The sequence below is a fragment of the Scyliorhinus torazame genome, chromosome 3, assembly GCF_047496885.1.
Source record: "Scyliorhinus torazame isolate Kashiwa2021f chromosome 3, sScyTor2.1, whole genome shotgun sequence".
Lineage (NCBI taxonomy): Eukaryota > Metazoa > Chordata > Chondrichthyes > Carcharhiniformes > Scyliorhinidae > Scyliorhinus > Scyliorhinus torazame.
The window spans coordinates 265850129-265866426 of record NC_092709.1 but is presented as its reverse complement, the minus strand read 5'-3'; the positions used below and the strand labels follow the sequence as shown (position 1 = coordinate 265866426).

General features: G+C 46.5%; 1 protein-coding gene across 2 annotated transcripts in view; it reads left to right on the top strand.

Annotated features, from left to right (window-relative positions):
• The first annotated feature begins 1742 nt into the window (after nt 1-1742).
• The window catches only part of golph3a (golgi phosphoprotein 3a), a 184583-nt gene continuing 170027 nt past the window's right edge, over nt 1743-16298 (top strand). Inside the window, exon 1 of one of the 2 annotated variants that reach the window (XM_072497208.1) lies at nt 1743-2177. In XM_072497208.1, coding sequence (XP_072353309.1) covers nt 1983-2177 — 195 coding nt within the window. In that variant the 5' untranslated portion in view covers nt 1743-1982. The remainder of the gene's footprint in view (nt 2178-16298) is intronic. The other variant, XM_072497207.1, reaches the window with a different exon arrangement.

The following is a 16298-nucleotide window of genomic DNA, read 5'->3' as shown; positions in this document are numbered from 1 at the left end:
GGGGGCCCAGCAAATCACACCCATATGTTCTGGGCATGCCCAGCGCTGGAGGAATTTTGGAAGGGTGTAGCGAGGACGGTGTCGAGGGTGGTAGGATCGAGGGTCAAACCGCGCTGTGGGCTCGCAATATTTGGGGTGGCAGAGGAGCCGGGAGTGCAGGAGGCGAAAGAGGCCGGAATTATGGCCTTTGCGTCCCTGGCAGCCCGGTGAAGGATTCTCCATCAGTGGAAAGATGTGAGGCCCCCAAGCGTGGAATCCTGGATCAGCGATATGGCAGGGTTCATTAAATTGGAGAGGGTGAAATTCGCCTTGCGAGGGTCGGGACAAGGGTTCTTTAGGCGGTGGCAACCGTTCTTAGACTTTCTGGCAGAACGATAGACATTGGTCAATGGCAGCAGCAGCTCGGGGGGGGGGGTTTACTTTATTTTTGTTTGTTATTTACACTGGAGAGTCTGAGGGGGTGTATATACTTGTTGTGATAAGTCGGGGTTTTAATGTTAATTTATTATTTATGTACAGAGGGGGAGGGGTTTGGGGGGTTGCTTTTTTTAGATTGTGTTTTGTACTTAACCCTGTTGGGTCCTTTTTTCTTTCTCATTTTGTTATTGATATTTTATGAAAACCTTTAATAAAAATTATTTTTCGTCACCACACTCCAGCGCCTGTTCGGGTACACGGAGGGAGGATTCAGAATGTCCAATTCACCCAACAAGTACGTCTTTCGGGACTTGTGAGAGGAAACCGAGCACCCGGAGGAAACCCACGCAGACAGGAGGAGAACGTGCAGACTCCGTACAGACAGTGACCCAAGCCGGGAATGGAACCCGGGTCCCTGGCGCTGTGAAGCAACAGTGCTAACCACTATATTAGGCAGCACGGTAGCATTGTGGATAGCACAATTGCTTCACAGCTCCAGGGTCCCAGGTTCGATTCCGGCTTGGGTCACTGTCTGTGGGGAGTCTGCACATTCTCCCCGTGTGTGCGTGGGTTTCCTCCGGTTTACTCCCACAGTCCAAAGATTAGGTGGATTGGCCATGATAAATTGCCCTTAGTGTCCAAAATTGCCCTTAGTGTTGGGTGGGGTAACTGGGTTATGGGGATAGGGTGAAGGTGTTGACCTTGGGTAGGGTGCTCTTTCCAAGAGCCGGTGCAGACTCGATGGGCCGAATGGCCTCCTTCTGCACTGTAAATTCTATGATAATCTATGATAAGAACAAGCTGCCAAGTTGGGTTCAGAAACCAAAGCTGTAATACCTGTTCAGACAGGTTCAAATGCAAATGAAATATATTCCCAGGAGTAAAAATCCTGAAAAATATTTTCCAGCAAATGTTGGACCAAATATAGAGTTAATCATGCACACAGTGGGAGTGCGTTATCCCATCAGTTGTCAACTACCACAATTTGGTGTAAGATTTGCTGTATCAATGCAAAATGCTGATTGGTGTCAGAAGTGGGATCCACATTGATTGAGGTGTCACTGCCTTACCAGGTTGGGGGTTAAATACACCTGGAGTAGTTTCAGCTCAGTTGGCTGGACAGCTGTTTCGCGATGCAGAGCGAGGCCTACCAGCTGTGGTTATCCACTGCCATCGCCGCTAGCTCCTCCCCCCCTTCCCCGACACCTGTCGCGAGCTCCGCCCCCTCTACGAGCCCTGCCTCCTAACACGCCGGGCTCCGCCCCCCCACCACCCCGGGCTCCGCCCCCCCCTCCGGCCGCCTCTTTGAGGACTCGGCGGCGCCTGTCACAGCCCACTGTGACGTCACCGGGGCCGACTCGCCGCCATATTGCTGGAAAGTAAATGTAGTGACGGCATTCTCGGCTTTCCCCTCCCCCTCCCACGGAGTTTTTATAACTGTCTGCATTGAGCGAAAACAACCGCTCCCCCTCCGTGTTAAATTTATGAAGCCTCATTGCTGACAGGACAGAAGCACCAGTGGCTGCTGCTGCTGCGTCCCCCCTCTCCCCAATCCTCCTCCAGCCATGTCGACTCTCACCCAGAGGAGCTCCGGCCTCGTCCAAAGGAAAACCGAAGCTTCGAGGAACGCGGAGAAAATCCCCGACGACGATGAGGAGCGGCGGGTTGAGCAGGACCAGGAGGACGAGAAAGGCGACTCGAAAGAAACTCGCCTGACCCTGATGGAAGAGGTGCTGCTCTTGGGCCTGAAGGACCGGGAGGTCTGATTTGTTTTATTCCGTTACCCTGAGATGCGACAAAATGGTTATTTCTGCCGAGTATTTCGAGAAAACACTCGGTCTGATTTGTGTGAAAGTGTAGGCCTCCAGAATTGTAGCAGTCAACCTAACCTGAACGGAAGGACTTTGGGTGGAGAGACGGCAGGTTTTTAGCAATGATTGACATTTCCATTCACCAATAGTGAAGGGAATGGCTCTGGAAGGAGAAGGTGGAGGTGAAAGTGGTCCAATGGGTGTGAAAGGAGGGCGGCTCAGTCTGTTTGTACAAGTACACAATACCCCCAGTGAGTGATCACCAGCTCTGTTCCTGCAGCAGGTTGACTGAGGGCCAGGTATGGGAATAATAATCACCATATACTTCATGTGGGGACTTTAAATAGACAGACCGTGCCATTTTTCTCGACGAACTGGTAGGAAATTAAGAACATTGGAAATCTGAAATTACAACTAGGTTCAACAACGCCAACTGCTCATAACAGGAGACAATAAACATTTTCTATTTATAAAGCACCTCCAGGTAGTTTTGAAAAAAAAAAACCCTCCCAAGGCTGCTTCACAGCAACATTGCACAACAAAATTTGGCACCTGGCCACATAACATAAGGAGTGGATGGCTGAAAGCTGTGTCAAAGATTTAGGTTTTAAGGAGGAATAATGATGGAATTACATTGATGGAGTGATTTTAAAATTGGGCATGCTCGAGAGGCCGGAATTGGAAGAGTGCAAGTACCGGAGGGTGGCATGCTGGCACAGTGGTTAGCACTGCTGCAGCACAACACCATGATGAGTTAGTACAAGGGCCAATGTGAAAAGCTGGCCAAGGGTTTTGTAATTGTCATGGTTGGAGATAACACAGACATGGATGTGGGTTTCAATGGAAGATGAGGCATGGAATTGGGAGTTTAATGCAAGTGGAAATAAGGAGTCTTGATGAAGCAGTGTGTTGTCAAAGCTTAACTATGAGTCAGATGAGATGCTGGAGCTGGGAACAATCTGGTTCAGCCACAGATGTTGTCCGGCAAAGGAACAAAGTTTGTGGTGGGAACCAAAGACAATGGCTTTGGTGGTCCCAATATTTAGTTGAAAGAAATTTAGCTCCTCTAGTTCTGGCTGTTGGACAAGTCTGATAACGTAGAAATAGTGAAATAATAGAGAGAGAGGTGATGAGGCAGAACTGGGTATCATCTGCATACATGTGGAATTTGATGTGTTTTTGGCTGATGTCACCGTGTAGATGAGAAAAAGGTGACCAAGGTTACATCCTTAGGAGCAGAAAGAGAAGCCATTACTGGTGAGTCTTTGGATTGAACTAGATAGATATGAATGGAATCAGTGAATGCATTCTCATCAAACTGGATGGTAGAAAGGTGTTGGGGGTGGATTATGTGGGTAACTGTGTCAAAGGCAGCAGATAGGATCTGGAGGGATAGTTCCCCTTTCTCAATCACAAAGTCACAACATTTGTGATTTTGACAGGAGCTATTTCAATACTGTGGCAGAGGCAGGAACCTGATTGGGAAGATTTAAATATCAAGCTCCCAGAAAGGTGGGTATGGATTTGGTAGAGGCTGTGCAGAATTTTATCTTTGAATTTTAAGTCTGTGTTCTCTTCCCCAGAGAGTGATAGAAGTGAGGTAATTGTATATTTTTACAGCAGAGGTGGATGGATTGATAACGAACCAGGGATTCTAAAGGTATCGGGGGATGTTATCAGACACAATCTTATTGAATGACAGAGCAGGCTCAAGCAACCAAACGGCCATATACTCCCAAATTGTATGTTCATATGTGAACATAACTAACAACAAATAATCTTTTCATGAAATGTTAAACTAACTTTATTTTCGCAGATTGATGGGCATGCTATGTACTTTCAGTGTACTAATTTGTTCAAAGAAATAGCTGAAGTTTGGTACAGAGGAAGGCAGGCATAATAATTACTACAATATACACATGACTGCTAAAATTTTTGAATGTCTGTAGAACTTGCCATTACATTAATTTTGTAAAATACTCAAGAAATTACATAGGCCAGGGTGTTTAATAACTGACTTTAAGAAGAATCCTAATCTAAACCCAAGAATGAAGTGCGATTTATCAAATATTTCAAGCACCGTGTACAATTAGCTTATTGATTTTGCCATAATAATTTAAATGATGCATTTTGTCCATTTGATATATGGTTGCAGTAGCTCAATAAAGGACATGCCCTCAGCAAAGTTTGCTTATAAAAATTATGATTTGATGGTATTTACATTTGGTATCTTTCTTGCACAACTTTTGTATACAAATTTAGAAAACTCCATTTATATCACAACCTCTTTGCTGAGAGGACAAACTAATTTAGGTTTGAGGTTATTTGAAATTAGTTGTAAAACAGCTGCATTTGAACTGTTAAAATAGGAATTTTAACTGGTCCAGGCAAAGTCTTGTGCTGTTTCAATGATTCCTAGGTTGTGCATTTGATCAAGTACATCTTTAATGATTAAGGTTGTCTTCCATTCTAAGTTCATCTTACATTTTAGCTGTTTGAACTGTCCTTTTGTACAGCTGTTTTAAAGGGAAACATCACATTTCCAATTTTTACTCTATGAAGATTGGACGGTGTTGTCTTTTACATTTAGCACCTGGATGCAAATGATCCTTTGGCAATACTTGGTCAACGTTCTTCTCTCTTGGCCTACACTACCAGAAACTTTATCTGACCATTTGCTGTATGCAAGTTGGCTGCTTATATTTATTGACATAACAGTCGCTGTACTGCAAAATAATCAATTGGGTGTAAAGGGCATTGGAATTACTTGAGGATGTGATATGGTGCCATATATAAATAAAAGTTTGTTCATTAAAGGACTTATCCATGCAAAAGCATTCAATTTATGGGCTCAGATCATATATTAGTCTTATTATTCAAATAAAATCTAACATAATGCATTTCAAATTTACCATTAATATAAATTTAAAACTTATCCAGTCCAAATACAATTAGTGTAATTAGAATTGTGATAACTTTGAATTGAATAAAATGGTAAAATGGCAGAATAATGTTAACAATAATGCTGACTAAAACCTGAGCCTATTTATATGGGTTTGGATACTTAACATAGGGTCCACTCACCTTAGCTTTGACAACACCAACAAACCCATGAGCTCCATCATCGGAAGGGCCAGAGCAGCAAGTGCACAGGAATAACATAATCTCCAGAATCCCCTCCAATTCCTAACATCAACCTTCCTTGTCGCTGGGTAAAATCCAGGAATATCTTTCTCCCGAGTACTGTGGGAGTAGCTTTGCTAGTCGGAGTTTAGCGGTTAAGGAAGAAAGCTCACTCCTACCACTTCGTGGACAACCAAGAATGGACAGTAAATATAATCTTGCTAACAACATCCACATCCTAAGAATAAATTAAAAACATGGAAATTATGTCCCTGAAAGATAAGATTGAAAATAAATTGATGCCACTGTGTTGTTACAGTGGCTCTATCGAGGTATTTGTAGTTGCTGTGATCCATTTTACAGAATTCACATTTTCTCTTCTAATTTGTCACTCCAACTAATTTTCTTCTCCTGTGTGAAAGCCGTTGATTCCTTGCTGGACTGTCGGTTTGTGGTCAGTGGTCACTCTGTTATTTTGTTCAAATGACGATTTTTCATCTCTAAATATAGGACTGCAGTGTCAGAATATTTTAACTCTTTAAGTATTGATGTTCAATCTGATCCTATACACAATTAGATGGTGTATTTCCAGGAGGTGTCACTGGCTATCAATCAGTGGTGGGGGGGAGGAACTCGTTGATTTTCTTGTCCGTCTGGACCTCGTGTTTCCTGACGGGTCAGCTAACCTATCAACGAACGCAAAATACTACAGATGCTGGAAATATGAAATTAAAACAGAAAATGCGGGAAAAACTGCAGGTCTGGCAGTGTCTGTGGAGAGAAACCGAGTTAATGACCAATGTTGACACAGCCTTCTGGGTTCCACATGGAGTTCAATAACTTAGACAGTAAACTTCCCCCTCGATCTTAACCAACTCACTGCCCCCTTTTTGTAGTTTGTTAATTATTATTCAGCTCCTTGGCTGGCTCCAACACAACCCCACCCACTCCTCCCCCACATGCCACCTGTCCTTGCTGTTCAGTTACTCCCATTCTGTTATCTCACCGTTTGCCACTATTATCACTGTTCATCCCATTTAAAAATAAATAAATTTTTTTTTAGAATAGCCAATTCTTCTTCTTTTCCAATTAAGGGAAATTTAGCATGGCCAATCCACCTAACCAGCACATCTTTGGGTTGCGGGGGTGAAACCCACGCAGACATGGGGAGAATGTGCAAACTCCACACGGACAGTGACCCAGGGCCGGGATTTGACCCGGGTCCTCAGCGCCGCAGTCCCAGTGTTAACTACTGCGCCACATGCCACCCTATTCTTCATCTCTTAATGACACCATTAACACTCCCACATTTGTCAATATCTACTTTGCCCCTCCCCTTCCATCTCCTTTCCAATTATATAACTCTTTACATTTCTACCTTCAGTTCCGTATAAGGGTAATTTAGACCTGAAACGTTAACTGTTTCTCTCCACAGATACTGTCAGATCAGCTAATTCAAATTAATCTGGTTTAAAAGGCACAGCTTTAATTAACTGAGCCATTTGAGGCATCTTTCTTTGTACGTATTCATTAGCCGATGCAATGGTAGTGTTATTTTAATTGGAAAATGGTTGCTCATTTGTATTAAGCTTCAGACCTTTGAAAGAGTTTCCCACCAACATAGTTCCCGGGGAGGACCTTTATCAAAGATTTTACTTGTAATCTAACAGGGTTTTAATTGAAGCAAGAAAAGTGTTTACAGTATGTAGTTGCTGGAAGTTCTTGATTGGGTACATAGAAGACATAATTGGCAATGCTATTATGATTTTTTGTACCCAAGATTGCTGCAAAATAATCGACATCATCTATTTCATCGTCAAATATTATGGTTTTGTTTTGGTGCTGAATGAAGCTAGTAAACAGGCAAGCTGGTAGTCGTACAGAACAGTTACAATGAATGTGCTGAGACATTGGGCTTATATCATCTGGAGGGTAAATCGAAGGCTGAGCCAAGCATATGTTGCCATGTCTGTTTTTAGGCTAACAGCTGCATGTAATAAGTGTTACCATGGAAACAGCCTTGGAATGTTCAATACAAAAAAAGGGATTTGTTGTACTCTGAAGATCTTTTTCAATCTTTTTCTCGTGTAAACTTTTCTTGTGTTTTGGTGTTCCTTGTAATGGTGATTTGAAAAATTAGTGTGAAGACTAATACAAAAGCAAAATACTTACAGATGTTGGAAATCTGAAATAAAAGCAAAATGCTGGAGATACTCGTGCCCGGTGGTATCAGCAGGGAGAGAAATAAAGCTAAAGGCCTGGATTTCCGTGGAGTTGTGCCAGTGGGCAGGGAGCCCGCACCCTAAACTTCCAACCTTTCTAGCTCCATTGTGGGTGTAGACATTCGTATTCCACAATGTTTGTGGAGTCGGAACAGCTTCTGGAAGACTCATGGTTTGCCCCTCAGAAGAGTCGTGATTCTGCAACCCTTTGAAAGGTACATTTAAAGTGTCTTTCCCCCCATGCCCACTCACTCAGTAAGTGCTAGGTAGAGAACCAATGAGCCATATATTAACATTTGGAGAAACATCTGTCTGGCTATCTCTGTTACTGCAGTTTCTCGATGGCCTCATTCTAAATGCTTGACTGAGTTCCAAAACACTCAAATGGCTTAACTCTGCAGAGGTTCTGCTTTGACAGGTGAAAGTGGAGTGTTTGCTTTAATCGACAACTTTGATGTTATAATTTACTCTTTCTTTGTTCTGTCTTGTAAATATCTATTTATTTGAACAAGGTTAAGAGATGTGAAGTGAGGGAAAAATTCTGTTTTTGATATTATGAATGGCTCTGTGGGGCAGCACGATGGCGCCAGTGGGTTAGCCCTGATGCCTTACGGCGCCGGGGTCCCAGGTTCGATCCTGGCTCTAGGTCACTGTCAGTGTGGAGTTTGCATATTCTCCCCGTGTTTGTGTGGGTTTCACCCCCACAACCCAAAGATGTGCAGGCTAGATGGATTGGCCACGCTAAATTGCCTCTTAATTGGAAAAAATGAATTGGGTACTCTAAATTTAAAAAAAAAAAATGAATGGCTACGCCGAGTCAGTTTCTTTCAAAGTGGTTTTCTGAATGGGTGTTTTGTTCTCAACTTTTCAAGACTTTCCATTGTTATTATATGGCTCACTGGTTCAGTATGTACTGGGTGAGTGGACATAGAGGGGAGGGAGTGGGTATGAGTGGTGTGGGCTGGAGAGCCGGATACTTTTTAAAACAACTGGGACATGGTATCAGAAAATGAGGTAGTCCTTCCAGCCAGTCCGCCTCGCCACCTGCCCACCTTTAGGCTCCTTGAGGGTCACCGGGCCTGTCTCAATCACGCCTCCACCTCCCCAGAATGAAAATTGTGTGTGTTGGGATCTTTTCTATTGAGGCAGGCCTGTTGAGTTGGGAAATAAACTATCCACCTTGCCAGCAAAAATCTAACCCAACATTTCAGGTTTTGAAGCTTGATGAAACGTCATTGTTCTGAAACATTAATGCTGTTTTTCTACCCACAGATGCTTCCAGACTTGCTAAGAATTTCCAGCTAATTCTGTTTTTATTAGTGTAGAAAAATATTTTGGGATTTGGGATATTGCAAGCTAATCTTGCATAGTGAATTCTTGATTGTAATCAAATCATCTAGTGTAACACAAGAAACAGATGGGGACAAAAGCCAAGGTCATCAGAATTACTGATGCATCTTGCCAGGCCAGTTACAGTACACTGTTTGCCTTAAAACAAAATCTGCCTTTGGCCCCAGTTTGAGAGTTCCCAAAAGGAGGACCATTTTAAAAGTTGTCTGCTGGTTAAAGAAAGCTGGTTATTATACATCAATTTACTATGAAAGTAGTCAAATTTTGCTGTCTCACGGAAACATTATGCTGAACATAGATAGCGTAGTTTGGGAAAAGTGTGCATCACTTGGAATATGTATTTTGTATCTTGAGTATAAAAAGAGTGTGGGATAAAATTTAAGATTTGCGTATAATGGAGAAATTGTGCCAACATTCACTCGGAATTGTGCTGGTTAGGTTACACTTAAAAGTTTCTAATGACCATTTGTGCATTGGGTAACATCATCTATGAATCAGTGTATTTGCGTATCTTAGTAGAACTTAATTATTTTATTTCTTTAAATTTGAAATGTATTAATGTATTAATACATTAACGTGCGGGGCAGCATGGTAGCATTGTGGATAGCACAATTGCTTCACAGCTCCAGGGTCCCAGGTTCGATTCCGGCTTGGGTCACTGTCTGTGCGGAGTCTGCACATCCTCCCCGTGTGTGCGTGGGTTTCCTGCGGGTGCTCCGATTTCCTCCCACAGTCCAAAGATGTGCAGGTTAGGTGGATTGGCCATGATAAATTGCCCTTCGTGTCCAAAATTGCCCTTGGTGCTGGGTGGGGTTACTGGGTTATGGGGATAGGGTGGAAGTGTGGGCTTGGGTAGGGTGCTCTTTCCAAGAGCCGGTGTAGACTCGATGGGCCGAATGGCCTCCTTCTGCACTGTAAATTCTATGATTTCAAGAGTGGTAAGCTGGTACAGTTTTATTTAATGCAGCTGAAAATGAGTGCATCACAAAAATATGCACTTTTAGTGAGTGTCTGGTCCTTACCAACTGTGAGTAACCCAATATTAAAATTATTTCTATAAAAACAAACTTAACTGTTTACTAGTTTCATTGGTGCACACTAGTCATTTTCTTCGTAAATATGTGTCTGCTAGGGCTTGTAAATTTAAAACAATCGTGCAATGTAATTTTAAGAATCTTAAATCAGTAAAATCATGCCAATGTGGTTGCTGATCTAACAAACTGATTCTTAAATCCGTGTAAAAAATTGGTCTTTCCAATTCTTTGAACTTTCGTGGCAGTTGTGCTGAATCCGACCAGATTGTACATTATTACTGGTGTGAACAAGTGGATACGCGACCTCATTCTTTTTCAAAGGCTAAATACATTTGAAGGCTATAAATAATGGTAATTCATTTGAAGACACTGAATGTAGTCATAAAAATATATAAAATTAATAATCTTTTATTGTCACAAGTAGGCTTACATTAATACTGCAATGAAGTTCTTGTGAAAAGCCCATTCCAGCGCTGTACAGGTATACAGAGGGAGAATTCAGAATTCTCAGCTGGTACAGGAATTGAACTGCCCTGCTGGCGTTGTTCTGCATCACAAACCAGCTGTCCAGCCCACTGACCTAAACCAGCTCTAGTAATAAGTTAGTAATACAAATACTCCTATTACCCAATGGGCTTAACTAAAGGATATGCTGTCATTTTATTTGACATGCTTGACACCGAATAATCGGTGTAACTCATTTCCAAACTTGGATAAATTGCATCTTTCTCTAATTGTTTATGCTGGTCATCGCCGCACCCGGAAGCTCCTCCTGAACCTGTTGTACTACTACTGGGCGGCGAACGTGGAGAAAGTGCGGAGCTGGGTCAGAGGGGTTGATTCTCAGTGGGTCAGAATGGAGGAGAGTTTATGCAGGGGGTCGGGGCTGAAGGCACTAGCAACAGCGCAGCTCCCGATAGCTCCGGGGAAATATTCAGGGAGTCCGGTAATAACAGCTTCATTGAAAATCTGGAGGCAGTTTCGCCAATACTTCGGGTTGGGGACAGGATCAAGGGAAATGCCGATTCGGGGGAACCACAGATTTGAGGCAGGGAGGTGGGATGGAAGTTTTCGGAAATGGGAAGAGAAGGGGATTAAGACGCTAAAAGATTTGTTTCTTCGGGGCCGGTTTGCAGGATTGAGGGAGCTGGAAGCGAAGTATGGGCTAGAGCAGGGAGAAGTATTTAGGCACATGCAGGTTCAGGGTTTTGCCAGGAAGGAGATACAGAGCTTCCCAGAGGAACCGGCCTCCACATTGCTGGAGGAGATGTTGACGACAAGGGGACTGGAGAAGGGGGCAGTGTCAGCGGTGTACAGAGCTATTTTGGAAGAGGAGAAGGCACCACTGGAAGGGATCAAAGCAAAGTGGGAGGAAGAGCTGGGAGAGGTTCTAGAGAAGGGGGTCTGGTGTGAGGTGCTCTGGAGAGTGAATGCCTCCACCTCATGTGCGAGGTTGGGGCTGATACAGCTGAAGGTGGTATATAGAGCGCATCTCACGAGGGCGAGGATGAGCCGATTTTTTGAAGGAGCAGAGGATGTGTGTGAGCGTTGCGGGGGAGGGGGGCGCATGTGTGTGAGCGTTACGGGGGGGGGGGCGCATGTGTGTGAGCGTTACGGGGGGGGGGGGGGGGGGGCGGGGCTAATCACATATGTTTTGGTCCTGTCCAAAGCTAGGGGAGTACTGGAAGGAGGTGTTTAGGGTGATTTCCAAGGTGGTGCGTGTGAAACTGGACCCGGGTCCCCAGGCCATATTCGGGGTGGCGGACCAACCAGGGTTGGAAACGGGTGCGGAGGCAGATATCATAGCCTTCGCCTCGTTGATCGCCCGAAGGCGGATCCTGCTGCTGGGATGGAGAGCAGCCTCTCCATCCAGTGCACTGGCGTGGCGGGGGGACCTGTTGGAATACTTGACCCTTGAGAAGGTCAAGTTCTAACTGAGGGGAAGCTCGGAGGGGTTCTACAAGTCATGGGCACTATTTATTATGCACTTTCAAGAGCTTGAGGGAAGTGGCCAGATTGCAGTGGATCCTTTAGAGCAGCGGCAAGGAAGGCAAGCAAGAACCAAGATGGCGACGGAAGGTGGCAGTTTAACATGGGGCCCTGAACAACAAGAGTTTTTGAAATGTTGCGTGGAAGAACTTAAAAAGGAAATGAAGAAGGAGCTGTTGGCCCCGATATTACAGGCGATCGAAGGGCTAAAGGATGAGCAAAAGACCCAGGAGAGGGAGCTTCGGGTCGTGAAGGCAAAGGCTAACGAGGACGATATACAGGGCCTGGTGGTGAAGACGGAGATGCACGAGGCACACCATAAACGATGTGTGGAAAGACTGGAGGTGCTGGAGAATAACGCGAGGAGGAATAATTTAAGGATTCTTGGTCTTCCTGAAGGAGCAGACGTCGGGGCATATGTGAGCACGATGCTGCACTCGTTAATGGGAGCGGAGGCCCTGGCGGGTCCGCTGGAGGTGGAGGGAGCATACCGAGTGATGGCGCGAGGACCGAGAGCAGGAGAAATTCCTAGAGCCATAGTGGTGAGATTCCTCCGTTTTAAGGACAAAGAGATGGTCCTTAGATGGGCAAAGAAAACTCGGAGCAGTAGGTGGGAGAACGCGGTGATCCGCGTATATCAAGACTGGAGTGCGGAGGTGGCAAGAAGGAGGGCGAGCTTTAATCGGGCCAAGGCGGTGCTTCACAAAAAGAAGATAAAATTTGGAATGCTGCAACCGGCAAGACTGTGGGTCACATATCAAGGGAGGCACCACTACTTTGAGACGGCGGATGAGGCGTGGACTTTTATTGTGGAAGAAAAACTGGAATAAGCGGGTTATTAAAAAAGAACGTTTGAAACAAAGTGGTGGGGCGAGTATGGGGGGCGAAAAGGGGGGGAAAGATGAGTTTTATGTTATTAATCCTGCGATGCGGTAACTTTTCTCTCTTCCACAGGTGGTGGTGGAGGGAGGAAGGGAGGTGGAGGAGATGGGGCGTTGGCCATGGGGGGCGGGGCCAAAAGGGAAGCGCGGGCTTTGTTCCCGCGCGATGATAATCATGGCGGGAATAGGGAAGCAGGAAGGAGGGGGCGTCGCACGGTGCGAGCCGAGGTCACGGGGGGGGGGGAAGCCGAGGTCGGCCAGCGTTTGCTGACTTCTGGGAGCAACATGGGGGGTGTAACTACGCTAGTGGGGGATCTAGCGGGTGGGAGGGGGGGAGCTACTGGGTTGCTGCTGCTGGGGAGAGGGGGGAGCCGGAATGGGGTGGGGTGGGCGGGGGGGGGGCACCGCTTGGGGGGGGGGGGGGGGGACACAGCTGCGTGGGAACCGGATGAGGAGCTGGAAAAAGGGGATGGCTAATCGACAAGGGGGGGGGGGGGATAAAAAGCCCCCCCAACCCGGTTGATCACGTGGAATGTGAGAGGGCTGAACGGGCCGATAAAGAGGGCACGAGTACTCGCACACCTTAAGAAACTTAAGGCAGACGTGGTTATGTTACAAGAGACGCACTTGAAACTTATAGACCAGGTTAGACTACGCAAAGGATGGGTGGGGCAGGTGTTTCATTCGGGGCTAGATGCGAAAAACAGGGGGGTGGCTATACTAGTGGGGAAGCGGGTTATGTTTGAGGCAAAGACCATAGTGGCGGATAGCGGGGGCAGATACGTGATGGTGAGTGGCAAATTACAGGGGGAGGCGGTGGTCTTGGTAAACGTATATGCCCCGAACTGGGATGATGCCAATTTTATGAGGCGCATGCTAGGACGCATCCCGGACCTAGAGGTGGGAAAGTTGGTAATGGGGGGAGATTTTAATACGGTGCTGGAGCCAGGGCTGGACAGGTCGAGATCCAGGACTGGAAGGAGGCTGGCTGCAGCCAAGTTGCTTAAAGATTTTATGGAGCAGATGGGAGGAGTAGACCCGTGGAGATTTAGTAGACCTAAGAGTAAGGAGTTTTCGTTTTTCTCCTATGTCCACAAAGTTTATTCGCGAATAGACTTTTTTGTTTTGGGAAGGGCGTTGATCCCGAAGGTGAGGGGGACGGAGTATACGGCTCTAGCCATTTCGGATCACGCTCCACATTGGGTAGACTTGGTGATAGGGGAGGAAACAGAAGGGCGTCCACCCTGGAGAATGGACATGGGACTAATGGCAGATGAAGGGGTGTGTCTAAGGGTGAGGGTGCCTTGAAAAATACTTGGAACTCAATGATAACGGGGAGGTCCAGGTGGGAGTGGTCTGGGAGGCGCTGAAGGCAGTGGTTAGAGGGGAGCTGATATCAATAAGGGCACATAAAGGAAAGCAGGAGAGTAGGGAACGGGAGCGGTTGCTGCAAGAACTTCTGAGGGTGGACAGGCAATATGCGGAGGCACCGGAGGAGGGACTGTACAGGGAAAGGCAAAGGTTACACGTAGAATTTGACTTGCTGACAACGGGTACTGCAGAAACACAGTGGAAGAAGGCACAGGGTGTACAGTATGAGTCTGGGGAGAAGGCGAGCAGGTTGCTGGCCCATCAATTGAGGAAAAGGGGAGCCGCGAGGGAAATAGGGGGAGTGAGGGATGAGGAAGGAGAGATAGAGCGGGGAGCGGAGAGAGTGAATGGAGTGTTCAAGGCGTTCTATAGATGTTTATACGAAGCTCGGCCCCCGGATGGGAAGGAGAGAATGATGTGCTTCCTGGACCGGCTGGAATTTCCTAAGGTGGAGGAGCAGGAGAGGGTGGGACTGGGAGCACAGATCGAGATAGAGGAAGTAGTGAAAGGAATTAGGAGTATGCAGGTGGGGAAGGCTCCGGGACCGGATGGATTTCCAGTCGAATTTTATACGAAATATGTGGACTTGCTTGCCCCGATACTGATGAGAACCTTTAATGAGGCGAAGGAAAGGGGACAGCTGCCCCCGACTATGTCGGAGGCAACGATATCGCTTCTCCTAAAGAAGGAAAAAGATCCGCTGCAATGCGGGTCCTATAGACCTATTTCCCTCCTAAATCTAGACGCTAAGATTCTGGCCAAGGTAATGGCAATGAGGATAGAGGATTGTGTCCCGGGGGTAGTCCATGAGGACCAAACTGGGTTTGTGAAGGGGAGACAGCTGAATGCGAATATACGGAGGCTGCTAGGGGTAATGATGATGCCCCCACCAGAGGGGGAAGCGGAGATAGTGGTGGCGATGGATGCCGAGAAAGCATTTGATAGAGTGGAGTGGGATTATTTGTGGGAGGTGTTGAGGAGATTTGGCTTTGGAGATGAGTATATTAGATGGGTACAGCTGCTGTATAGGGCCCCGATGGCGAGCGTGGTCACGAATGGACGGGGGTCTGCGTATTTTCAGCACCATAGAGGGACGAGGCAGGGATGTCCTCTGTCTCCATTATTGTTTGCACTGGCGATTGAGCCGCTGGCCATAGCATTGAGGGGTTCCAGGAAGTGGAGGGGAGTACTCTGGAGGAGAGGAACACCGGGTATCTCTACGCGGACGATTTATTGGTGTATGTGGCAGACCCGGCGGAGGGGATGCCAGAGATAATGCGGATACTTGGGGAGTTTGGAGAATTTTCAGGATATAAGCTGAACATGGGGAAAAGTGAGCTGTTTGTGGTGCATCCAGGGGAGCAGAGCAGAGAAATAGAGGACTTACCGCTGAGGAAGGTAACAAGGGACTTTCGCTACTTGGGGATCCAGATAGCCAAGAATTGGGGTACATTGCATAGGTTAAACTTAACGCGGTTGGTGGAACAGATGGAGGAGGACTTCAAGAGATGGGACATGGTATCCCTGTCATTGGCAGGGAGGGTACAAGCGGTTAAAATGGTGGTCCTCCCGAGATTCCTCTGTGTTTCAGTGCCTCCCGGTGGTGATCACGAAGGCTTTTTTCAAAAGGATTGAGAAGAGTATCATGAGTTTTGTGTGGGCCGGGAAGACCCCGAGAGTGAGGAAGGGATTTCTGCAGCGTAGTAGGGATAGGGGGGGGGCTGGCGCTACCGAGCCTGAGTGAGTACTACTGGGCCGCCAACATCTCAATGGTATGTAAGTGGATGGGAGAAGAGGAGGGAGCGGCGTGGAAGAGATTGGAGAAGGCGTCCTGTAGGGGGACCTGCCTACAAGCCATGGTGACGGCGCCATTGCCGTTCTCACCGAAGAAATACACCACAAGCCCGGTGGTGGTGGCTACTCTGAAAATTTGGGGGCAATGGAGACGGCATAGGGGAAAGACGGGAGCCTCGGTGTGGTCCCCGATAAGAAATAATCATAGGTTTGCTCCGGGGAGAATGGATGGGGGATTTGGAACATGGCAAAGAGCAGGAGTAACGCAATTGAGAGATCTGTTTGTAGATGGGACGTTTGCAAGTC